Raw genomic sequence first — 25,527 nt, 5'->3', positions numbered from 1 at the left:
AATATCATGTATAGACATTTATTATGAGACTGCTGATTCTCCATTTACAATACGAAAAGAAACCTGCCTTGTCTACTTGGAAACAGTGCAGTAGAGCAACTGCACTGTAGCCTCACCATACCTCAATGTTTGCTAGCTTCTACATATGGACAAGGTCCAAGGAGAAGTTTCAGAACTGACAAAATTGCAGAGAAAACTGACAATGTTTTAAAACAACATTAGAGCAAATTGTTTATGAATCTGCTGGTATCCTTCCTGAATAGAAAGCTACAAAGAATACTGTTGTTTTCTCACTCTCACAAAAAGTAAAAATGTGTAAGACTTTCAATAATCTCACAAATGTTCAACTCATACCGATTGAACAAATGATTCGATAGAAATAACAGTTCTATATAAGCAGTACATTCTAGTTTGTCTAGACACAACTGTGGCAGCTTTTAAACATAGCATAAAATGATTAAAAGTATACTTGGCTGTGTAGTTTTTGTGACGGTCACAGTGTGCTTGAAATGTATTGAATTTTAACCAGCATAATTTAGACCTGCAAGAGATGCAAGTTCGTAACACGCACTGTATGGCAAGGTGAGTAAAAAAAGTCTGTTTCAGCAAAGTATAGTGAAATATCAAAGTGTCTACAAGGCAAACAGAGTATTGAGATGTTACACTGACATGATTTACATGCTTACACACACACGCAGTTAATTCACTTAATTTTCACAGTCAGGAAATAAACACCATTGAAAGCTTTCTAAACAACATGAACAGAACCACGAACTTTTCATGAAGTATTCACAGTTCTGTCCTCTTTCACACATAATGTAAACTGATGATGATATTAATCTAGGCATTTCTTTGTTGAAATTTGCCCCATCTCCAGTGTTAAGTTTCTAGGCTGCAGTGTTCTTCCTGCGTATAACGAACGTTACACAATACAACACAGCACATGTAGAAGAAGAGAAAAGGTTACAAAGTATGGTACTTTGTATAAATGCATTTGTCCAAAGGCCAACATTGCAACAGACAAAGGGAGTGGAACTTTGGCTGCGATCTTCAAGAGTTTACTGTAAGAATATAAAGAAAAAATTGCCATTTTTATAGCCGTACATGCAGAAGGTACGCAAATACCATATTTCACTTTCTTTTGAAAAATAATTTATAGATTTCAAGGCTTTGTTCATTTTTAAAACAGAACAAATAGGTCTATTGGGCAATAATAATTGACGTATAAGCAAGAGCAATTATTCAAAAAGGCTAATAAAACAACATTTAAAAATATTCTATTAATTTAGAAATAAGTTCTCTGTAACAAAGAAAGATTTAATGGTTTAGATCATTTGAGTTAACACTGGTCAAGAGGATAAACTATACTGGTTATAATTCATTGTCTTTCATGAGGCACTGACTAATTTTATATCTGAACAAGAAATACTCTACCATTCAGCAAAATCAAGTGCTCAAAACTTCTTAATCCAGTAGGAAGCACATTACATTACCACAAGCGTGCCCATAAGGGGGAGTTACAAGAACATAAATATAATGGTTTAGAATTCACTTTTCCTTGTAACTTCCCTATAATAATTGCTAAACATAATAGGATTCTGTAACATTTGGAAGGATTCAATGAATTATGAATGAAGAAGTCACAGTTAAAGAAGTCTTTATGCAACTGATTGTTTAGATCGCAAATACTTCATTTAAGTCCCTGTGGTAAATACACATGATTTTCTCCGCTTAGCTGAACTACAGGTAATTTGCATGCATTTTACCTAGTCTTTAAGATTTAACCATATGAGTTAATGAATCTGTATGTAGGCTGAACAATTACATGTCTGTGCAGCATAAATTAAGTTTTACCACACAAACAGAAGTAGTAAGAAAGAAGCAGGAAAACAAAAACTGGAGATAAGGCTACAATACCTTGATTTCACTTCAGAAGTACTTGAATTCATGAGAATTTCTAAAATGCATACGATGACAATAGCTGTAGATCTACATGGATCAGGATCAAGTCTAACATTGTACCTGCAAAGAAATGGTTTAAAAAGCATGTTACTTCTAAACTAGGCAACCAAATAAAATCCAAGTGGGGAACAAGCATATGCTGATAACAACAAACATACATGAAATGTATATGGCATCACAGCCTGGTTTTAAATTCTTTCTGAATCATTACTTTCTTCAGTATATCACTGAATCACTTAACACCTACTTATACCATAACATAAACCAGATTGCACAGAAAAAACTATTATAATTAACAGAAGTCTTTAATACTATAAGGCAGCTAATAATGTAAAGAGTCAAACATTTGCAATTTTTATTATCTTCAAAGGTTGATATTTTTTTCTTCCGCTTCACTGGCAATTTAAGAAGTTACCTGAGATTTTTTAACCAATAAATTAAAGATGGCAAGTTGAGCAGCACAATCCATGTGAATAAATTGAGAATTGTAACATGCATCTTCAGACTGTTAACGGCTTCAGCAGTTGTTGTACTATTGGAAACAGATTGTGTTGCTTCTGAAATACTGTCCATTGAACTCTGGTTTTTGACTGCGTGTATACTGGAGTTCTGTGAAGTTTCTTTTGAGTGGTCTGAATCCTGAAAATAAAAGACAGAAGTCACAAAAACATGCACAGGCTTGTAAGAACCCATGCTGGGGGAGGAGGAAGGAGAAACTATCGTAACAGTATCATACCAGCTCTGATTTAAGAAGAAAATTTGCAATTTATATCTCAAAAAGCCATCAAAAGCAAAGTTCAATAGTTCAATTTTAAAGCATCTAGATTTAACCAGAAATTTCTCATACACTACTAGTTTATATGCCTTTGAAAGAAAAGAATGGAGAGCGGAGATGCCCTGACACCAATAAGAAATGGAGTTCCTGGAAGGAGGAAGAAGAGAATAAAAGGAGTAATAAAGCATGTGGGTGAAAATCACAGATGATCATTCAAGGAAAAAGACACAGGAGGTAATGCAACTGGGAGTAAAATATTAGCAGTAGGAATAAATAACAAAGATAAACTAATGAGTTGGCAGATGCTAACATGCAATGACAGTAAAAAAAACCCAAACCCAAAATGAAACAAAACAAAATTATATGGAGATGAAAGAAGAGAAGGAGAGGATTTAAAAATAAACACACAAAACACACTCAAAGAAACCCAAAGAAAACTGTCAACAACTTTTTCTGGAAGATTGCTTTTTAAACTATATTCTATGTTTGCAAAAAAGAACAGGTAGTTGTTATATGCTTGTACCCACACCTGCTTACATCTTCAATCCTATACCTTAAAGTAACTGAAAAAGAAACAAAGTTCACAATGCATGAAACCCAATGCTTCTTCACTCCTTTTTAAACAGCTCCCAATTTACTGCAGTCTCAGTCCATATCCACCTAATACATCATATTTGTCATATCCTGATTTAAAAAAACCCTAAACTCCACCAACTACCTATCTGGAAAAAATATTTGTCTGTAGTATAGATTATTACCTAGAAATTAATTTTTTTTTTTTTTTTCTCCAAGACAAGGCATGGATAATCAAATACCAAAATTTAGACAAAACCTGTTGTTCCGTAGGTATTCAGAGACTAAATTTTCTTCTTAGAGACTAAATTTTCTTCTTAAAAGTACTTCAGACAAGTTCACACTGCAGTGATCTTGAACAGTGAATGCAACAGTCATATGTGATGGAACAGGCTACTCATGTCCCGGCTTTTCTTTCACATCATGCACACAGTAAGTAAACTACAGCCATCCAGTCATCACAGCACAACCTAATACTACCAAGGCAAGATGGTAACAATTCATAATGGATAGGTTTGCCAAAAATTTTTGGTCACAGTTTTGAACAGAAGCAGGAAACAGACTTACCCCATTGAGCATGTTTTGTTCTGCTCTGACATTCACATGCAGTTTTATAACCTGTAAGACAGTTCAGCTTTGTTAGTAATGTTTCTTCACACAAAAGCTGTAACATAGAAGAAAAAAAAAAATGTGGAGCTAATAATTTTTTTTTGCCCTTTTTATAGCTAGATGGTTCTAGGGCCCCAATGGAGCTGCAGTGCAAGAACTCCCTCTGCCTTTTTTATCAGCAGCATCCAAAGTACTCTCTTTAAGGAAAGATTTCCAAGCACAGAAAGAAAACTTACGCTGCTCTGCTTTCTCCCCTTCCACTGTGCTCAACCAAGATTACAGAGTAGAAAATCCGCATATTCCTCAACTCCTCCTGCTAATTCAGCCCTACTTCACTTTCTGCAGAAACCCAGAAACAGGCCACATCGGAAAAGTCCCATGTCAGCGATTTTACTGTAGAAGGGGGAGTAATGTCAGCATGGGAGTGTCCTTCACAGGGTAACTTTATGTCACAGGGAGTTCAATTAGAGATAGTGCTGTTCCTCAGGCTGTGCTTTCAGCTGCCGCCTACCTGCTTCAGACCACCTGTAAGCTGCTCTGCTTTGTGCCCCTACTCCCAGATGCATGCTCCAATGCTTCCCTAGTAGCTAAGTGTCCTGGTTTCAGCCGGGATAGAGTTAATTTTCTTCCTAGTAGCAAGCACAGTGCTGTGTTTTGGATTTAATAGGAGCAGAATGTTGATAACACACTGATGTTTTTAGTTGTTGCTGAGTACTGCTTATGCTAGTCAAGGACTTTTCAGCTTCCCATGCTCTGCCAGGTACACAAGAAACTGGGAGGGGGCACAGGCACAATAGTTGATCCAAACTGCCCAAAGGGCTATTCCATACCACATAACGTCATGCTCAGTATATAAACTGGGGGGGGTTGGCCGGGGAGCAGCAATCGCTGCTCGGGAACTGTCTGGGTATCGGTCGTCAGGTGGTGAGCAATTGCATTGTGCATCACTTGCTTTGTATATTATTACTATTATTATTATATTGTTATTATTATTATTTTACTTTATTTTATTTCAATTATTAAACTGTTCTTATCTCAACCCAGGAGTGTTTCTCACTCTTACTCCTCCGATTCTCTCCCCCATCCCATCGGGGTAGGGGGAGTGAGCGAGCGGCTGCGTGGTGCTTAGTTGCTGGCTGGGGCTAAACCACGACACTAAGTATAGTAGCTGATTTAGCAGCTATATAACCATAGGGTGAATCAGATAAGTAGATGCTCTGATGCAAGGAAGACCATGGAAACTGAATGGCAGGGACTAAATATGGATCTTTGTGGCACTAACCAAGGGATCAGATTAGACATACAATAAGACTATCCTAATTCTACAACATATTCACCCTCCTTCCTTTTACTCCATAAAGATTTGTGAAAAGTCTTTAAAGATCGAAAGTATTCTACAGAACATTCCAAGTCCTCCCTTCGCTAAAGCTTCTCTTCAAGGGAGCTATTAGTCTTTGATTTTATAACATTACCTATCCATAAGTTAAAAACTGCAATTATATACATTATTGTAGCAGACACATGGGACTGTACATTTCTTTGGAAGAAGCGTTATCAAAAGAAGAAAAATAATCCTAAAAATTACAAGACTGTGAGAGTCTGATAAGTTAAAAAAAAAGACCTATTTCAAGTTTCCAAATAATAACATTTCTTTTAAGTATGCAAAATGGTAATCTGTATTTTTGCTTTTAACATAGGGTTAATTCAAAGCATACAAAATTTTGAATTCAGTTATAAATTAAAAACGTTTAGCCTTTCAGTACCTTAAACAAATACTGAAGATAAATAATGAATACAGCAAATGCACCGCAAGTGGTCCAGCTAACCAAAGCAAGGGATAACACCCTGCAGAGTCTTCTGGGTGTAATCAACTTATCTTTTTGAAGTACAGTAGGTCTAAAAAAAACCAAAGAAACAAAAAACTGCTGTTATACTTTTGTATAACATCCGACCTACAAAGATCAAAGAATAATTCTGTTTCATGAATGACTGAAAAGAATAAATTGTTCCTGAATATTGGTTAAACACTGGAAAAATAGTTAGACAAATTTTAACATATATACCAACTACTACATAAGCTACTATGCAAGAAAAACTTCCTTATCAAATGAACTAACGAAACAATCTTACACCTTCTAGAATATTATGTCTGTAAGTAATGTATTATTTTTACTTCATTTGGGCAACATAAAGCATATGCTAGTGAATATAAAACATTTGATAATGCTAGCTGTAGATCTGCATCAGTCACTAAGTTCTTCTGTTCAGCCCAAGAAAACAAGTATCTTATTACTGCACAGCTGCACTTTCACAAAAGTGATTCCTACTACAAATGTTAATGCACTGCAGTGTTCCATGATAGTATAGCAGTTTACAATAAGTCTCCAAGAGATTAATTCTGTGGCAAACATTCTTCCCAGGCAGGAATTTCTGCTTGTTCACAGTCTGAGACACACAGAAAAGCTTATTTTAAGTTTCTGGACTCTACGTCATACAACTAAGAGACAAGTATGAATCTGAAATGACAAAGATGAGCTGAGGAAGTATGACAATGAGGGAATGCAGTGGAAGGAAGTGCAACAGAACTACGAAAAAGTCTGTACTTCTTGGGTATTCATGGGATATTCCAGTATTAAAGCAGACATTGGAAACAGAAAAAGCATTATTTGGAAAATACAATTTTAAAAGCCTTTGCAACAAATACTGAAAATAACCACAAAAAGAAGGCTAGCTGACAAGAACAAAAAATTCCACAGACAGCTAGTGGCAAATTCTTTGCTGCTGGCCATATCAGATCATTTCAGAACACTGAGCAAAAGTCAGGTAAATACTGTCTACTTTAGAGAAATTTATAGAAAATAAATGGGGGGGGGGGGGGGGGGGTGTTCCAAGAAATTCAGGAGTAGATCAAAAACTGTGTAAAGTAATAGAACTGTGTGAGGCAGTAGAATTTCTAAATGAACCAGCTGACTTACAGGTAGACACACAAAATCTTATTTTCCTGCTTCTGCCCAAAACATTCTCGGGGTTTGCAAGAAATCAAAAGCTTTAATGAAAAGAGTACGAATTGAGCTAAAACCCTTAAAAATTTAGTAAGAGTAGTTTCAAAACTTAGAAGTTCATCACTTCATCACTTAAAACTAATACTGAAGCATCTACTGTAATTTATAAACAAGATGGCTGAGAAGAAATAGTCAACACCACACCTATTATTTGGCAGAATAAGAGCAGAAGTGCTAGTGATGAAAAAAGAAAGAGTTCATTTAGCAGATATTTTCTGAGTAAAGAGCATCCCAACCAACTTCCTGGAGACAGAGAGTTGGCTCAGATCTAGCTGAGGACTGTTATCAGTGTCAGAACAGTCGAACCATTAAAATAGCTAAGGATGTTATCCAATTTACTAAATTCTTTCAAAATCTTTTTATCTTCCTTGCTTTTTTAAAACCCACTTGCATATTTGAATATTCATTTGTACAAGCAAAAACATTCCAGTGTTCTTAGACATGATCTATAAAATTCATCAGTCTTGTAGAGTGAAATGAACATCCAAGAAGTTTTTATTTTACAAACCTGCTTGTACTCTTTAATGCAGTTTATCCAGTATGAATAATGAGGAATGGACTGCAATGCTTATAGTCCCTTCTCTAAATGGATACATTCATTTTTTGAGCTGCTGAAAAGGGAATAGTTCATTTGTTTTCTTTTTCCCAACAAGCTTCCCTCAAAAACAAACTGAAAACCTTTATAACAACATAATGTTGTTTTACCTAATCAGAGTTAGCCACAATGAAGAGAAGAGTCTCAGAGATGTAGAGAAAAATACTCCACTCCAGTAGGCAATGCCTGTCCCAAAAAGAAATAGAATCAGGGACACAAGGGGGAACCATGCATCCCGACTACTCAGTACAGCAGCATCCACCTCTGGCAGCGACAGTGACTCCCATATCTCTCTAAACCAGTTAAACCTGCCAAAAACATGAAAGCAGTATTACTTATCCCTTCCAATTGCCATTACAGTAAGATATCTATCAACTATTCCTCCTACTACAGCCTTTCAAACAAAATCACAGTCAGGCATTCACAGTGACTACAGACAAAATAATATTCCTCCCCACCAATAGTTTTACTGAAACTTCCGGTTTGGAAACTGCTTTAAATAAATAAATAAACAAACATGCAAACTCACCCCTGCAGAAACACAACAATGTTTATAAGAGGTTCTACTTTGTAGGGTTTAGCTGTCCTAACTAGTTCAAGGGAAAAGTCTGAGCACTGGCCTAGAATCAAGAACAGAAAGCATCTACAGTTATTATTCTGTCATGAACTTTAATAAAGAAGATCCACAACAAAAAGTACATTCAGACAAAGGTTTGAAAGTTTACTTTAAAACAAGATAACCGTGTCTTATAACAGTACTGCAAGTCAACATATTTCATCATCAAGGCCCTTATTCACTGGATCACTCATACTAGGTAATATGACACAAGAGCTTCTAGAGAGATTGTTACAACCACCACCTAAGTTTAAAGAAAAATGCATTTTGTCTGAAGACATGTCTAAAAGTGAGTCTGCAAATATCATCTTCATGCAAGAAATAAAGTGTTTTGTGCATATTAACAATATATTTTAAACTTACATGTATTTTTAAGTAGACTTCTATTAATTCTAAAATATTGTGCAATACCTATAATTTGCAAACAAGGGACTGCACACTAAAATAATAAGGAAATATTCTTCCACAACACAATTGTGGAGAACTACCAACAAACAAAAACCAAAACTGAAGAGCATGGATCCAAGTACTTGCACAAGTTCAATGATACTTAGCTTAAAAAATTCACAAGTAGTTAGTCTTTCAACAGTTGTGACAGGAAAAAAATTTTCTAGAAAGCTACCTGTTGATATCAATGTGCTCAATTGTCCTCCATAAGTAAGAAGAATATTAGAAACAATATAGACAGGAAGAGCGCCAGCATGGAATCTTATTATCTGAAAGACAAGGATAACTTTTAATTTATATATAAAAGAATATATTAAAAAAAACCACACACACAAAAGTATTATCATGAAGCCAGCCTGATAATGTGATTAGAAAATCTTTCTTAAAAGATTGAAACAGTTTGTCATTTTGATGCGTAAGTATTTGATAACCACCACTAGCAATTAATGTTATATATGGAAAATACTCGGATCTCTCAAACGACTAATCAAACATGTCCTGATAAATGACCAAATTATAAATTAATGCTTTTTTTCCAGTCAAGACAAATATTAAAAGAATACAGTAGCACATTAATGGTGTTTCAGTAAAGTAAATTAAAAAATTAGAAGTACAAGGCCACTTTCCAAGGAAAACCTGCATATAGTTACACATACTTTGGGGCAAAGACTTTTCGGAAGCAATTTCATGAATGTTTTAATTGGCTTCCACTGCCCCAAGTCAGGATTAACATACAAATAGCACATAAATTCTTCTAAAATATTAAAATGAAAAATCCTTGATATAAATGCATACATTCAAATAGAGAAACTTGCCAGTAATATTCCAGCACTACACTTAGGTGCTTGTGAATTAATTACTTTTTAGAATCAGAAAACTGCAGATGGCTACACTGTTTTTACTGATACCAGTGTCGAAACGTATTCTTCATTGATATCCAAAGAAAATTTGTTGAAAAGGATCTACTTAGACTTTTTTCCCCTAACTTTTAGTTGATGCCAAATGTGTTTTGAAGTTTTAACACTACTGACTCATCAGGCAAGACAGTGACCTACAGTCTCATCCCTTTACAGATATTCAGCTAACCACAAAGCCAAATGTCAACATTTACATTAGCTCTTTAGAGCTAGAGTGCTTTTCTACTCCTCTGAACACTGAGGCCTGACATTTATCTGGATACGATGCCTTGCCAGGTGACAAGGTTTTAAATGATCATTGAATAGTGTTTCTCTTGGCATCAAGAAGGAATTTCAAGTGCCATAGTAGGGAAGGGAGGAAGGGAAAGCTTCTATAGATGCTACTGACATAAAAAAAAAAACCAATCTAGTACTAGAAGGTTTTCTTACTTGCCCAAGAACCTGTAGAAGTGACGTCTTCAGAATTACCTTGATAAAAGAAGAAATAGTTTGTTGTTTTATACAACGGTAAGCATAAGTACAAAATACTTCTATTTTTAAGAAGCCAACAGGTATTAGATTACAGCAATCCCATAACTAAAATGTACAACAGCTTACTACTGACTTTTTAAAAACAAATGCTTTAAAGTTTTTCTTAGAAATGAGAGGCCAACTTTCAATATTACTCCAGCTGTTGCAAAATAATTGTAACATGTACAACATTTACAAAAAGGCGAAACAGCCTTTGCTTACTATTTATTTTGATTAATTAGCTAGTTTTAAAAGACTGAATTATGCAAAAATTATACAGCAAAGCAAAGTAGCTATGAAATAAATTTGTATTACTCACTTCATACTGACAGTCTGAAGAAGAGTAAATATTTAACTCTGGAACCCTGCTGTCATTTTGAGGCTGAGCAATATGCAGTTTTGCAGAAATCTCAGTAAAAGATGGAACTCTGAAAGAGCAACTTAATTGGTAATTGTCCTTATAATCACAAAAAGCCAAACATGCCTTAGTCTTCAACAACTGCACATAAAGCAGATCTAGTACACCAAGTGTCACCACAAGCTATGAGCTAAATGGTAAAATGAACTTGTTTATCCTATCACAAAGAATAACGTAATGCATAACATTCCCAGTCCGCTGTAGTCTGAACTATCAAGGGGCATGGTACAAATGAAAACAGACAAGTTTAGCATTAGCATACACACTGCCTCACCAAACATGTAAATATGCTGAGTGACAAGAATAGGAAGGACAGATTCTCAAGAATACAATTCAGTTTCCTGCAAGTATTATGTTGTCAGAAAATATGGGGGTGGGGGGGTGGATAGGGAGGTATCCTTAAGACCTCTAAAATAAACAGGGAAGACAGTTTTCCAACCATCTAAAATAAAGTCAGATTGTTCAACTGCAATTCATGAGTGACGCATATTTCAAGCCATATAATTTGATTTTGTCAGGACTATGCTGCTGAAGCAACTTAGGGCTGCTGCATGATCCAAACCCTGGGTTACGAGAAGAAGCCAGTATCCAGAGCTGCCTCCGTTCCCCCACTCCTGAAATGGTCAAAGATTATGCTGAGAATTTCAAACCAGCAAATCTGACTTCCTTTTTGAGAAAATTAGTGAGGACTATTAAACAATTAGTAGATATTCTTATTCTGAGGAAAAGTCAAAACAACTTTGTCAACAAGGGCAGAAAGGTAAATGAGGAAGCCAAACACTTAAGACTGGAGAAGTTGTCTCATATCAGAAATATTACCACAACAGGTTGCAAACATTCTTCAAAAACATATCAAGAAGTTATAATTGTTAAAGTTCTTACTTCGCTACAGTTATTGAGTCTTCATGTGACCAGGGTATATGAAGTCTGTAAACACTAGGTTTTCTTTCTGAAATTGAAGAGAATTAAAAAAATATAAAATTAATTAAGAACAAGATGTGGCAACTGCCTCCGAAAACTGAAATGCAAGTAAAACAAAGGTGGCATATAGATCACTATACAGAATCACTGGGCTTGCAGTTACATTGCAACTGACATTGCAATGCAGATCAGTGCAGTTAGCGTTAAACAAAAATGACATTTTTTTGTCTCATGCTGTTACAGAACAAGACAGTGAGACATCAATGTTTAAAGGCAGGACAGTTATAAGGAAACTTCTGGTTTTCAATACAAAGCTGTAACCTCAAGCTAATAAATCCATCACTTTTCTTTTTTTTAAGCAAAGTACTTTAGCATCCCATTCTGTTTAGGCTTATGTAGCTCAACATTCAAATTTGAGTCCCACAATTAGCAAATAAAAATCCTAGCCAAATGTGCTATTCTTGAGAAACACTTTCAACATAATGCAGAATCCTGCTGAAAGTTCAACTTCCCTTTGCTGGGAAGTAAGAAAAACAAACATATGAGGACTAATTCCACATTTTCTTTGAGCTATCCTTCTTAAGAAAAAGTGGAAAGCGAGAGATATTAGCAAAGATATTTGAACAGATTATAACAGTACTGCCTAAACCCCATTGCATGAGAGGACTTTTGTTTCCACCAGCTTCAGTCTTGAGAATTTTCAACAAGCTTTGTTTTATAAATGTATACTTTAGAAGACTTACATTTACCTTTGAGTGACTGGCAGTGGCTCTCTATATAAATTTTGAAAGCTTGATATATCTAGAACATTAAAAAAAAAAAAAATTACTCACATTCTCCATACAGTGGTTACATTAGCTTAAAAAATTAGGTAGTATTCTTACTTGGTTAAAGTGCTGGAGCTGTACATTGTAAACTAAGCCAGTTGAATTTAATAGAATTTTGCTTGAAGAAAGTCCTGTAAAGGACGTATTATTTTCACATATTAGATAAAATTAATTGAGAACTCACTACATCTTCAGATTTTTTTTTTCCAGGAGACTTATGTGCTTCTATGTCTGTTACTCAAAAACCCCATATTTCTTATTTCTTTGTCTGTTACTAACAAAAACAGTACTACTTTAGTAAAAACAAACCCCCAAAAAACTCCTGACCATTGGAATTTTTAGGCAAATTTATTATCCAAATATTAGTAACATTAGTTTTCCATTTTTCTTACAGAAGTTATATGCTATACTTACCAAATGAGAAAAGATGTGTTACAGGAAGCTGTACTGTTCTGGAATCTTCTTTGAAGAATTCACAGCCCAAAGTATACTGCAATTCAGGATATTAAATACAGATCTAAACTGAGCACAAGACTATAAACCCTTTGCACAGGCTCAGGCAGAGTCCAGGACACAAATACTGAAAAGCCACCTCTCCACACTCCACTGATAGGGACTTGCAGCTAGTTTGTTCCTGTACACAGCAGTACAAGTTTGGGTAGCTTAAGCATGACTGCCAGATTACTCTAGCTCTCGCCTATTTGCAACAGCCTTCAAAAGGCTATTCAAACAGCTGAGAATGACTAGAATCCAGCTCACATCCCTCCTCAGGTACATTCTTCTTTGGAGGGAGTGTTGGAGAGGAGAGTGACTTGTCCAAACTCTGGATACAATTTCCTAAGCAAAAAGAACCTTTAGTTTGTCTCCTGAGGTTTAATCATTCAAAAGCAAAGCAAAGTATCCAGCAGGTATGAGTTGTATCATCTCTAATAAGTATTTAGTTCACTTAAAAATTATTTTCCATTCCATTGTAAATCCAGCATTTGTTTACTTTTTAAAAGCAGTTTAAAAGCAGTTTAAAAGCAGAACCTCCAACAAGAACTCTAAGAACTGGTTTGAGAACTGTTGCTTTGTGTGTTTCAAGTACTATTCATGCCTTGCATTTGGTATTTTATCAAATGAAAATGTTTCTGAACTTACAGAAGATCACAAAGTTACCTTCAAACCACACTGAATTGTACATCTATGGTTTCTCAAAATAACTTAGCACGTTTAATATACTTCCTTTTCCTTCCATCATAGCATCTGAAAGCTATGAACACATTAAGCAAGCAATTTCTACATTTCTTTTTTTTTTTTTTTTTACCTTATTGCCAGCTGTGGGTGGTACCTGAATGACAATGTGGGACAAAGGATAGTCCTGAAGTTTCAGTATTACAACCTTAAAACATAAACAAACAAACGAGAGAGAGAGAGAGAAAGGAAAAAAGGAAAAAAAAAAAAAAAACAAACCATAAAAGCCATTACTGAACATAACCCTTAGCTTGCCCCTTGCCAGTTCCCAGATGCCCACCTCTCATACCCCTTCCTCTGGAATACAACTGCATGTTCCAATGCTGTAAACAGAACAGATCCTTCTCCCATGATGTGCAACAACCCCACAAAGCACCTCTTCCTCCTACAAGTTATGTACAATACTTACCTTGGTGGTTGGAAGTAACTCAGCTCTCCAGGATAAATCAGTAGCTTCCAGGCTGTAAAAATTCATGCACATTAAAGGATGAGCATATTCATTATGTAGGCACTACATTATGACAGTGGATAACATACCAGCTTTTCTCTTTCTCTATATGGATCCACATGATTTTTAAACTGAGAACAAGTTTGGGTCTACTGCAGTTAGCTACCACAGCAATTTATCAAATTATAAGCATTTCAGATACTGCAAATCTTGTTTTTGCAAACACAAGTTAAGCAAATCTCTAACTTTGTCATACACAAAACATTCAGCAGTTATTAGCCATGCAACTTCAGACACATAATGAAAACTTAATAAGCTAAAACAGCACTGGCATTGAATTAACATACAGTTTTATTAGCATCTTTTAAACACCCAAAGTACCACTTTTTCCTATGGCAACATCTAAAACATACCATATAAAACAAAGATGTTGTTAGCTGCTTGCAGAGCTTGCAGCAGTTCTAAAATGTGTGTACTTATGTTAACACACCGAACTGCAACACATTCATTCAGTAATTTTAAGTTATGATTTTTAGAATACCAGGATACTGCTGTTTCTCTGAGTAGTGTTACATGACCTCAGGACAGTCCACAGCAAAAACACTATTATTAGATGAGGTTTTAGGCAGCAGTCCTGAACTAGACTAACCTGCACTTGATGCTCATCAAAGGTTATACAAAGGAGTAACAGCCAACTTCTCCTTGGATCAGGAAAAAGTAATTATGACATCTGGCTATCAGCTGGAGGCAAGGCTCTGTGGCTATACACCTCAACACAGATCCCAGAACACATAAATATGATGCTAGCTCAATTCCGCCTGGAAGCTTTCCCTAATCTGAAGGGTAGATTGAATTTTACTTTGAGCTTACTTTGCAAATGTAAACTAAGCCAGTGTTTTAAATCCATTTTGTAATGATTGTAATGACCTGATTAAAATGGTCACTGAATCACCCACATTTCTACATATTTTTCATATGCCAATAGCAATTTTGGAATAAGAAGATAAAAGAGGTGCTTCAATCCACTCTTCTGAAGGCTTTGAGTGACATTTGATGTCTTCTGTCATAGGATTCTAAAGAGATGCTACAAAACACACGATTTAGGAATCTAGCACAGCATGTAGTGTCCACAAGAGAGCAACAGGAGCAACTTTTCACTGCAATGAAGGTCAAAAATATAGCTTTAAGAAGAAAAAGTACACCTATTTTATTCTGCATTCATGCAGTAATTTTGAGAAAACCTATTCTTTCCTGTTTTCTTGGTGATACAGAAAGCATGAATTATTCACAGTAAGAATTTTACTTTTCATCCTAATCTCTTCCTAAGAAGGAAGATATTTTATATGCTTTAAATTCAAATGTAGTCTTACAAGATCCATTTGAATAAAGAACAGGAACTGTTTATACTCACCACATCGATGAATTACTGTTCCTACAGCCATAAATCCAGCTACTTGTGTCCTGTAAAGTCAATACCATAAAACAGTACATTACCTGTGTGTGAATGTGTTTATAAATATATTAAAAATAGCAATTCTTTACTCCAAACAATGCAGGAGTTAATGCTGCTGATCTCCAAAATTTTGATATGCTAACTGTTTCGGTACACCAGATGTCAGCAACTGTTCTAAAAATCCTCTGATAGCAGAACCTTGGTGCAAATAACTTAGTAAAAAGAGGAACAAACTTCCACCTTCATCTCACACTGTTTTTATTAAGTGTGTCTGCAGCAGCTATCACTATAGTGACAAAACTCACGTAAGGATGTCAAATTCCGAAGTGTAAAAGCAAAGATGATGATAAAAACAGTCTGTCTCAGATTTCCTCAATTATTTATAATGAAAGATATCCACCAACTTTTTTCTTCATTTCACAATGAAGTCAGACTTCTGTGTTAACAGCAAGTGATATCCTCCATTAAAAGTCTGATATCATAACATTGGAATTACAATTACAAGGACGAGAATATGAAACATAAGAGTGAAAGGTGGGGATTTCTAGGAACCATTTTAAACAACTTCCATTTGTCACCTTTTCTAGTTATGAATCAATAGATTTTCTAAAAACAAATACAAGGTTAAGCAAACAGACTTTCATCATTTCTCTTCCAAAAAATATCTGCCTTACATATGATGTAAAATTTAATTTTAGTACAGTTTAATCTTTTCTAACTAAAAAAAAAAGTCTCAGGGTACTATCCTAAGCAGTCAAGGAACACTTTCGATTTTTAATGTTCTGCTGCTCCCCAGCCTTGAGAATGTAAGTGTTCTGAAGCAATAACACCATCATGCAAGTATCTCAGACATTGTTCTGTACCTCCTCCTCTTCAAGCAGTACTAGTCCTGTCTTTAAGGTATTACAAGAAAGGCAAAAGTTACCCTACTAATGCACAACTAAGATCACAAGAAATGAGTAAATATCAAAGGTGCTACTGGGAAGGACAATGAGAAAAGCACCGAGAATATACACTCTTTTTCCACAATGGTGGTATGAACCTCTTTGATAAGGGGAGGAGTGGCAATAGGGACAGACAGGATGGAATGAGAAAGCATCTCAATTTTCTTGCCACTAATCTAAAATACATAATTCTGAAAAGCATATTTATCTATCTCCAGTTTGCCACAAGATTACATTCATTCCTTCAAAAATATTTTTAAAAAAAATTCAAAAACATTTTGGCGGAATTCATGTGTCTTGAGCTAAAAATACAAGATATGCACATTATCGCCTCTCCTCTCAAAAGAGGAGACAACTGAGAAGGTGCTGTTTTCTCATCTGGCTTCCATTCACTTCCACTGCTTAGTGGAAGATCTCTGTAGCCTTTCAGGCTCACTTAAATTTTATTATGGGAAAGCAAACCTACAAACACCCTTCCCAAATTAGAAGTATGGCTGAATCCTGACAGCACTAAAAATAACTTCTTCATTCAAAACCATCAATACAGAACTGCACTAAATTAAAGGAGAAAGTAATCTGGGGCTACCCATAAGGGAGTCAAAAATAAAACATCTGAGGTTCAGGTGGCATTGAAGGTTTCAGATCTTGAACACTAAGTGTGACATGCTAAAACAGGAAGTACATCTAACACAATGTATTAGGCTGCAAATGTAAACGGATGTCAGTAATTTCAACCACTGTTCATTAAACTGTCTTAAAGCTGCAGCAAATCTAAAATAAAAAAATAAAGCTTTATAAACAAATTCCAGACATTAAAGAAGTATTTTCTCACCAACATACTGTTTTCACAGTAAATGTGACTGTATAATTTTCTGTGGCTTGCAAGAGGAAATATGAAATATTTTCCATCAGAATCCTTAAAAGAAAAAAAAATTGCTCATTAGTGGAAAAAAAAAAAAAAGAAAAACACAATGAGGAAAAAAAAATATTACTTACATTGTAAACTGAGTAAGTCCATTTTGAGGCTTTGACTGTAATCCACATGAAAGCTCCTAAAAATAAATATGTTTTTATATGCCACACTGCAGGAACTATTATCCTTGTCCCCAGAATTTTATCTTTTACTTATCACTAAGTTCTTATCTCTTATCTGTAAATGGCCATAAACTTTATAAACTTTAATCAACAATAACATGCAATAGTCACCATCAGTTACACAGGAAACAGCAAAACCCTAGGATCCAATTACTACATATTAATTGTAAAATAAAAACCCTATGAATCTTGAAACAAAGCTCTCAAGGCAACAAAACAAGTAAGAAACTGAATGATACTAACGTAATTACAAGGTAAGTGACTGATTAAAGCTGAGGCAACATTAGAAACAGCCCCAGTCTTTGTTCCTGTCAGCCTTTTAAGAAAACTAATACAGAAACTTCTGTAGAAGCAAGTCAAATAATGAAGTGAACAACACGTACAAGAAAACAGTAGCAGTTTAAAGATATGTCTGGAGAAAAAGAGTAAATGCAATAATGAAGAGATCAGAGGTACAAACAATGCAAACTGTCATGCAAAAAAGGTTAATATCTTTTTTCTGTGTAACTAGAGTAACAAGTTCATCACAGAAATTTAGCTAAGTGTCAAGAGATCACCACAAATAGGAAGATGCAAACATGAAATCCAATTTAAACATATTCCTCCTTATTGCTAAAACCTGACCCAAAAAAAGGCAAACAAACAAACAAAAATTTCAGTTCCACAACCTGTTTGTGCACCTGTTCCAGTGTTTGACCGCCCTCCTGGTGAAATACTTTTTCCTAATATCTAATTGGAATTTCTTTTGTTGTAACTGGACTCTACTGCCTATTGTGTTATCACTGTGCACCTCTGAGAAAAATCTAGCTTCACCTTCTCTCCAGTCTTTCATTAGGTAGTTGAAGACAGCAACAGGATCCCCCTTAGCACTCTCTTTAGGGTGAAAAAACCCAGTTCACTCAGCATCTCTCCCCCATGTCCTATGCCCCAGGAGCTAACCAATTTGGTGGTCCTCTGCTCCATACTCACTTCGGTATATGTCAACACGTAAATGTCTTGTTATACCAGGGTGGCCAAAACTGGACACCAATGTTCAAGCTACCTTAGTACTTCTGCAATAGCTTACACTAAGAAAATTCCTGAAATAAAATGGTTTTCATAAAATGGTTCAGTCCACTTCACCAAAACTAGGAATACAGCTGTGCCCTGCAAAAGTTTTGTTTAGTTTCCAAGATTCCATGCAGTCAAAATTTCTCACCTTTAACTATGCATTCTTAGCAGTTACAAGGAAACCATTAGTGTGCAGTTCGTTTTACCCTGCCATGTCATGAAAAAAAGGAAGTCACTGATGAAGCAGATCTGAATATTCAGGATTTCCATGAGTAGCACAAAACTAACACAATGGCTAACACCCATACTATCCCTCTTGCAAGCATGGGATGCAAGCATAGATGCAAGCATGGGATGCAAGACTCTACCTTTGGCATTCAGCTATTCCAAATTTTTGAGATTGTCTACTGGATACTCTGCTGTAAATATGACTCCTGCTCATCCCCGAGAATCTAAGCCATATAAAAGTCACAGATCTTTGCTCCTACTCATTTTAACCTATTTAGTGCTGAAGCCACACAAAACCTGATAGTTTAGGTCTATAATCCATATATCATCTTAGCAATGTCTGAAGAGGACAAAATGTATTCCAGAAGTTTGTTAGTGAGAAGATTAACTATTAACAAAGGAGTATCATTGAATCCTGTTCAAATGAAAACTCCTGCACACCTGTGAGTTCTGCAAAAGCTTCAGGATTTTCCTCAAATATCTTTGCAGGGTGTCTCACAAAGTGGTGATTCAGTACAGACATTCTCTTCTTTGGATCCTCAGTTATCTAAAAAAAGAGCACATTGTCAATTTTTTTTTTACCAATTTGTGTCATTTACAATCGTCACACGATCATAGCTAGCAATACAGTTTTGGGGATGAGAGGCAGAAGAGATTGTTGGAAGACATGGTACACTTTCTATTCTAAATTCAATAATCTGAACAAATAAGATGCCATCAATAGTCAATCACTGAAATACAGAAAATCTACACGTTATACAGCATAGCTAAAACTTTCAGGAATTTTATATCCTCGCCTACTCTTGATGCAAGGAAATAATTCTATTAAATTGTCTTTATAGCCACATATGCATTCGTCCCGAAAGAACACACTTATACCAGAGTTTAGAAAAAATTCTCACATTTATATTTACTAGTCTGAGTTCACAAATCCAGCTTACTACATCTCGTCTTAATATTTCAAGCATCCAAATAGCTGTAGAGCTACATTGGGATTTGCTTTTGTTTGGGGTTGTTTTTTTTTGTTTGGAGTTTTGTTTTTTTTCCCCCCCAAATCGTATTTCCAGGACTAATTTTTTTCCATTCAGCTTTTCAAAATTGTGGCCATTACAACTGAATTCTGAAGTTTTACCCTCTAGCACACTGCCAGTCAACTCTAGAACAACTGTATCCCCTTTTTGTCTCTCTAAATTACATGTTAAAGGGAGTGCACCTAAAACTAGAGAAGTCTGCCCCAAACAGCCTCAAAAAGAACACCTGGAAGCCTTCCTCTTCTATGTCAGGGGCTCTGCTCTTACATATTTTCAACCTCTTGGACCTCAATCCCAATTCATGTTTAGTGCTGCATAACATTTCAGAAAGAGCAGAGTACAATGAGAGATTTCTCCAACAGTTTTCAAAAAGTAAGATGCAGGATATTTCTTTAGAAACACAATAAATAATGGTAGCTGGAGGTAAACAAATATGCTGGTATTTTACTTGCATTCTATTTTTCTAAGTGCTACGGCAAGAGAACACCACAAATACATGCTGGCCACTATGACGACAACACATGGGGAAGTTCCAGAAGTATTATGTCCAAGTTAAACTATCACAGTTTGTCCACCCTTTGTATACTGGTCAGAAAAGGTGACAGAAACACTGAGAGGTCCCATTCAAAGCTACACAGCTCACAAAATTTGTTTATCCTGGTGCAAGGTCAACTAAACCTGCTGCATTATGGAAGACAAGTTCAGTCTACATCCCAGCTATAAAGCATCAAGCAGTCAATACTAAAACCTGAGTTAACACCTAATTATTTCTGACATGTTGGTCAAACAACACAAAGCCACAGGATTTCTCAGTGACTGATGCAAAACGGCAACAATTTTCTCAGCATGACTTAGAATAATCAAAAAGGAGTTTTCTGTATAATAGGCTGATATTTATCCTGATTAAGCATTCTGGGATGGAAGAAGAAAGCGTAGTGGAGAAATATACAGGAGATCACATATACAAACCTGCCTTGTATTTTCATCTATGAGATCAAAAAAAGCTCTAATGGTAGCCAGGACCAATTCTTTGCACCTAGAAGACAAAATAAGTAAAATTAAATCTAGAAAGGAAATATCCAGGGGAATAAAAGTGGTCAGAAGAGACATCATATATTCAATAATATTATGAAGTTAAATTATTGTATAATGTGTAACATTAGAGAACAGAGGGTTGTACGGCCAGCCAATTAACCTTTGTTCCATTAGCTTACCACACTATGGAGAGATGGTCTGTTGAGGCCCAAGCTCTAGGCACAGCTGAGCTCTGTTTAAGGAAGGAAAAAAGTTAATATTTTGTTAGTATTCAACATTTTAAAATTCTAAGCAAGCCTTTCCCCTCCTTCTATAAGCATATTTGCGCAATTATTAAAAAGAATAGTGTTTATCTTAAGAGTTTCAGGGACTAGGGTACAACAGAATGACTTCTTCAGTCAAAAATCTTACAAGTGCTTAAGCACTTGTAAAACAAAATGACTAAGTTATCTATGTTAGATAGCAGAGACTAATGGTGAAAGGGCAAATAATAGTATGGAGGAAACTTACCAAAAATTTCTTCAAAGACTGCTTCTATGACTAATCTTACTATTTTAATAAGTGATCCTGGCACACAAGAATAGAAGCATGCCGATAAAAACTGCTGCTGAAAAAGCAAGGGCATCCTCAACAGAAAGGAGCATCAGAACACCGCGTAGAAAGAACTGGACAGTCTGAAGCTATTCATTTGCGTAAGTGCATTGCATATATTGATATTATTAGTCCCTAAAATGCAAAAACACCTCCCATAAATGGAGCTCATCACCTAGTTGTACAACCTGATTCAAGTAAGCTATGAACTATTAATACATTACAGCCGGGAAGAAAAAAAACCAAACCAAACAACAAAACAATCCCCAAAACAAAACCTGCAAAGCCCACAAACCAAAAACAACCATGAGAAAGAACTGGTACCACTACACTTGAGATCTCATGCAAAATTCTGGTTGCCAAAACTCAAGAGAAAAGAAAGTAGAGCAGATGCAGAGAACAGTTACTAGGACAAAGGGAATACAGAGTTAATCTTCTTAGCCTAGCAGAATCAGAGCTGAGACTATTTATAGACAGCTTTCTGTATAATGGACAGGGAGGTAAAAACCAAGGGAATGACAAGTATTTCAGATAACATTTCAAGTCAACGTCAGAACAAATGCATTTAAAATCTGACTTGCACAGTAAATACAAGTTGGAAATTACAAATTTTCTTCCCACTGAGGAATGTCTTCCAGCTTCTTCCATGTTGGGAACAAGTTGATGGTGGGGGGATGGAATGACAAACCTAACTGCTTCTATGACGTTGCTTGATTAATTTTGGAAGGAGATAGATGCCTGCAAAAGCAAAAGACTGGACCTGATGATCCAGTAGATTCTTTCTATTCCTAAGTTCTTTGAAAAACAATAAATACAAAAAGAAGGCTTGAAGCCAAAGCTGTCTTTTTATAATCAAACCAGCAGTTTACTCCTGTACTGCACATCTGTCAGTCTCCACATACACATCTCTTGTAAAAACGCAGGAAAATAAAACCTGAGTTCTGAAACTAAAAAGGTGCAAGAAGGTGGTGAGAAGAAACTGTAACAAGTAACAGATGAGTCAAATCCACCCCAAAACACATCCTCTTCCAGTGGACACTCATTTATACTACAACAATTATTTATGGGTTTATAACTGTACACTATCTACTTTGTGTTGTCACTTGTAGGATTTTCGTATTTATACTGTGCTGCACATACAGACTATAATTAGACACCGATGCATGCATTACATAAATAGCTATCTAACATAGCTCCATGCAAAACCAAAAAAATAGTTTGCTTTTTTACCACAACAGATAAGGCACTGTCATGTTGACTCAATCTTGGTAGAAAAGCCAGTCCTGAACGAACTTGGTAATCTCTGAATCCTCCCGCCACAGAAAGGGTAGTTAAATTTCTTAAATCTTGGGCCTTTAGAATCCAATGATTGTTTACAGCTGTATAAAAATCTATAAAATATATTAAAATCAATCACAATTTCCCCATAAGTCTATTGGATATACAAACCAGCTATAGAAACATTTAACTAAAAGTTTCTGTAAGGCCCCCCTAGGGACATTCAAGCTCCAGTTATCATTTTTGATTCATATGAGGAAGGAAAGTTACTGTTTTAATCCCAAGGAGGTAGCAGTTGGGAAAGACAGATACACTTACACTTTCTATATCAGCTAAGCACATATATTGTTTAAGTAGCAAACCACAGATTTATTTTAAGGACAGCCACAGTCCACCAACAGTCAGCAAGGAAGAAGCATTGCATTGCAATCAATTGTAAGAGGGAGAATTAATACAAGCACAATAAATCAAATTCAGCAGCTAAAGATAATCCAGTCCTCTCAGGTGCCACAGAGAATAATGAAAATAAATGTCCATTCCCTTTTCGTCACCAATTCCCTCAACATCTACACGTAGCAGCACAATTATCAGTGAGCACGTATTTCACCAGTATAGTTTAGTCAAATCTAGCTTTTCAAGAAGTGTATAGTACATGCATAATGACTATACTTTATTTTTTATGCCACAGTTACTTACGTGAGCAGAAAATACAATCTGTCTTTTATCTAAATATATATAAAATATATAATTATATCTATATTCAATAGTCTCATCCTCCCAACCTTTGGGCATGACAAACATTAAATTTAGCAACTCTATTTAGGCAATTCATTTGATAAAGAAAGCCATTACAGAGGCCAGGTTTTACAAAAAAGAAAAAATGTCATTTGCTGGAGACCTTACAAATTTAGCAACATGCTCTGCCACTTCCTAAAATTACAAGTTATCGAGAGCTCCAGGCCCTGCACAGAAGCCGAAGTCCACATAATCCATTTTATATGACACCTTACTTTCTCTCAGTATCCTAGTGGTCTCACACAACCACCTGAGTAACAAAGGAATAGATTAATTACAGTAAACAAAACAGCACATTTTGCTGTTGATTTGCAAGAATCTCACCTATCAATGCTTGAGAGGATCAATAAATAAATACAATGTAATTGGATAACCTGCTATACTTACCAGTAAGATACTTGTCTAAAGGCATTACAGGTGCAACATGAGGTGTGGCTTGCGTAATGAGGAGGTTTATAAGTTCGGGCTTAAAATTCTTCAGAGTAAGCAATGCTCTTGCAACAAGACCACCCATGGAATGACCTACTATTGCAACACTGGTCGGTGCAAATTCTCGATCCTTAAGCAAAGAGCAATTAGACACATCAAAAATAGATTTGACATTGAACTATGGTTATCAGTTGTACATTTTTTTTCCCAAAAATTAACTTCTGTCCTCTCAAGGATAATATTAACTAGTATCAACTTGACAAGTTTACAAAATGAATATAAATTTAGTTGCTATCTCAAAAAACATGCTTAACGCCAAGTTTGCAGCTCAAAATGAAATATTATATAGCCTGTGTAAGCATAAGAAACTTCAGTTTATTTTAATTTCTGAGACTTTTAGGGACATAGGCTATCAAAGAACTTTACTAGAGAAAACTGGATGTAAGGTGATGCTATATTAATATTTTAATAAGCTAGGGAAAGTTTACATCTCCACTACCAAAAAAGCATACATTGTGCATGGAAGTATTTACTTAGAAACGTAATATAGAACCTAACACCAAGGCTCTGGGATTGTCACAAGCATTAAAAATCTATTAAAGAGCAGCACTTCTCTATTGCACTATTATCACATTCAATTATTCACACAGATTATAAAGTCTCCCTCCCTTATTCATCACTCTCCAGTTTTCCAGCAGAAAAGGCAGCCCAGAATTCCATTCCAAAATGCAAGTACATTATTCAGCATAAGTCACTACTTACCCTGTACAACTTAAGAATTACTTTTATGCATTCATGCACAAACTTGGTCTGTCGTTGCAGACTACCACCATACAATGCAACCAACTCCTCATTAAAGTTGACACTGAAGAAATTAAAATGATACTTGAAGTCAATATCTTCTGCTTTTCTAAGTGCAATGGAGCCAAGAGAACGTACTAGGAAAAGAAACCACATCAATTAGAACAGTCTAATAGTCACTGCTTAGCACCATCATTAGTAGACAAACACATAAATGTATTATCTATTAAGAAACAAATGTTACCTTAAATCCACTGCTCATCTCAAGTCATTTATAAAAGGGAAAAAAGGATGAAAGACATCCAAAAGCAAATATTCTCTTTTCTAATATGCAATCACACTTGCGTTACAAAAACAGATTTGGACATACATAATCAGAGCAAAAGAATCAGCCAGTCACTGTCAGAACCAAATTGTAAAATGAGAAAAGAAATAATTATTTCTTATTTTTATAAGAATCCCTCTGATTAAAAAAAATACTAATCACATATCATAACAAGAGCTTACAGAAGAATGTGGAAAAGAACAAGCATGCTTAGATGAAAAGAAAGTTTGGAATGAGTTACCAAGAGCTGCATACTATGCTTATGGCAGTTAACCATGCAACTCAGCTTACCACTGACTACAGAGAAATTTTATGTCAAAAAAAAAAAAAAAAAAGATTTGTACAAGATCAAGGATTATGTTCCTCCACTTGAGGGCTGCTCTTCTCATCTCATTTGCACCTTCTTACCACCACCAGGACAAGAAGGCAAAAAGAGCATTCTTGACTTCAACTCTAGAGGCATTGCTACTGCTACGCTTCCCTGAAATTCCTTTGAAGACCATCAGCTCTAGGACAACATTCCCAAATACCACCAAGATATGTATGGGGGATTGGAAAA

The 25,527-nt window shown here is 35.6% G+C and overlaps 1 protein-coding gene across 3 annotated transcripts; it reads right to left on the bottom strand.

Annotated features, from left to right (window-relative positions):
• Positions 1-922: 922 nt before the first annotated feature.
• PGAP1 (post-GPI attachment to proteins inositol deacylase 1) lies at positions 923-23,942 on the bottom strand. Of its 3 annotated transcripts, none has more exons than XM_075710877.1 (24): positions 23,801-23,942; positions 22,571-22,731; positions 20,929-20,981; positions 20,684-20,750; positions 19,125-19,230; positions 17,307-17,362; positions 17,143-17,226; positions 15,325-15,374; positions 13,875-13,926; positions 13,539-13,613; positions 12,647-12,722; positions 12,290-12,363; positions 12,155-12,206; positions 11,367-11,433; positions 10,386-10,494; positions 9,986-10,024; positions 8,815-8,908; positions 8,106-8,196; positions 7,687-7,884; positions 5,673-5,815; positions 4,635-4,661; positions 2,378-2,594; positions 1,918-2,022; positions 923-1,061 (listed from the first exon to the last, which is right to left on the bottom strand). In XM_075710877.1, the coding sequence occupies exons 1-24, from the start codon at positions 23,925-23,927 to the stop codon at positions 923-925; spliced, it is 2,262 nt and encodes a 753-aa protein (XP_075566992.1). In that variant the 5' UTR covers positions 23,928-23,942. The 3 variants fall into 3 exon arrangements, with proteins under 3 accessions (XP_075566992.1, XP_075566990.1, XP_075566991.1); XM_075710875.1 differs by lacking the exon at positions 4,635-4,661 and adding an exon at positions 3,878-3,928 and having other exon boundaries at positions 2,378-2,601; positions 5,683-5,815; XM_075710876.1 differs by lacking the exon at positions 4,635-4,661 and having other exon boundaries at positions 2,378-2,640; positions 5,683-5,815.
• Between the last annotated feature and the right edge of the window lie 1,585 nt (positions 23,943-25,527).

This window comes from Pelecanus crispus, chromosome 5 (assembly GCF_030463565.1).
Source record: "Pelecanus crispus isolate bPelCri1 chromosome 5, bPelCri1.pri, whole genome shotgun sequence".
NCBI classification, from domain to species: domain Eukaryota; kingdom Metazoa; phylum Chordata; class Aves; order Pelecaniformes; family Pelecanidae; genus Pelecanus; species Pelecanus crispus.
Note: the sequence above shows the minus strand (reverse complement) of the source record. Positions and strands in the feature narration are given on the sequence as shown.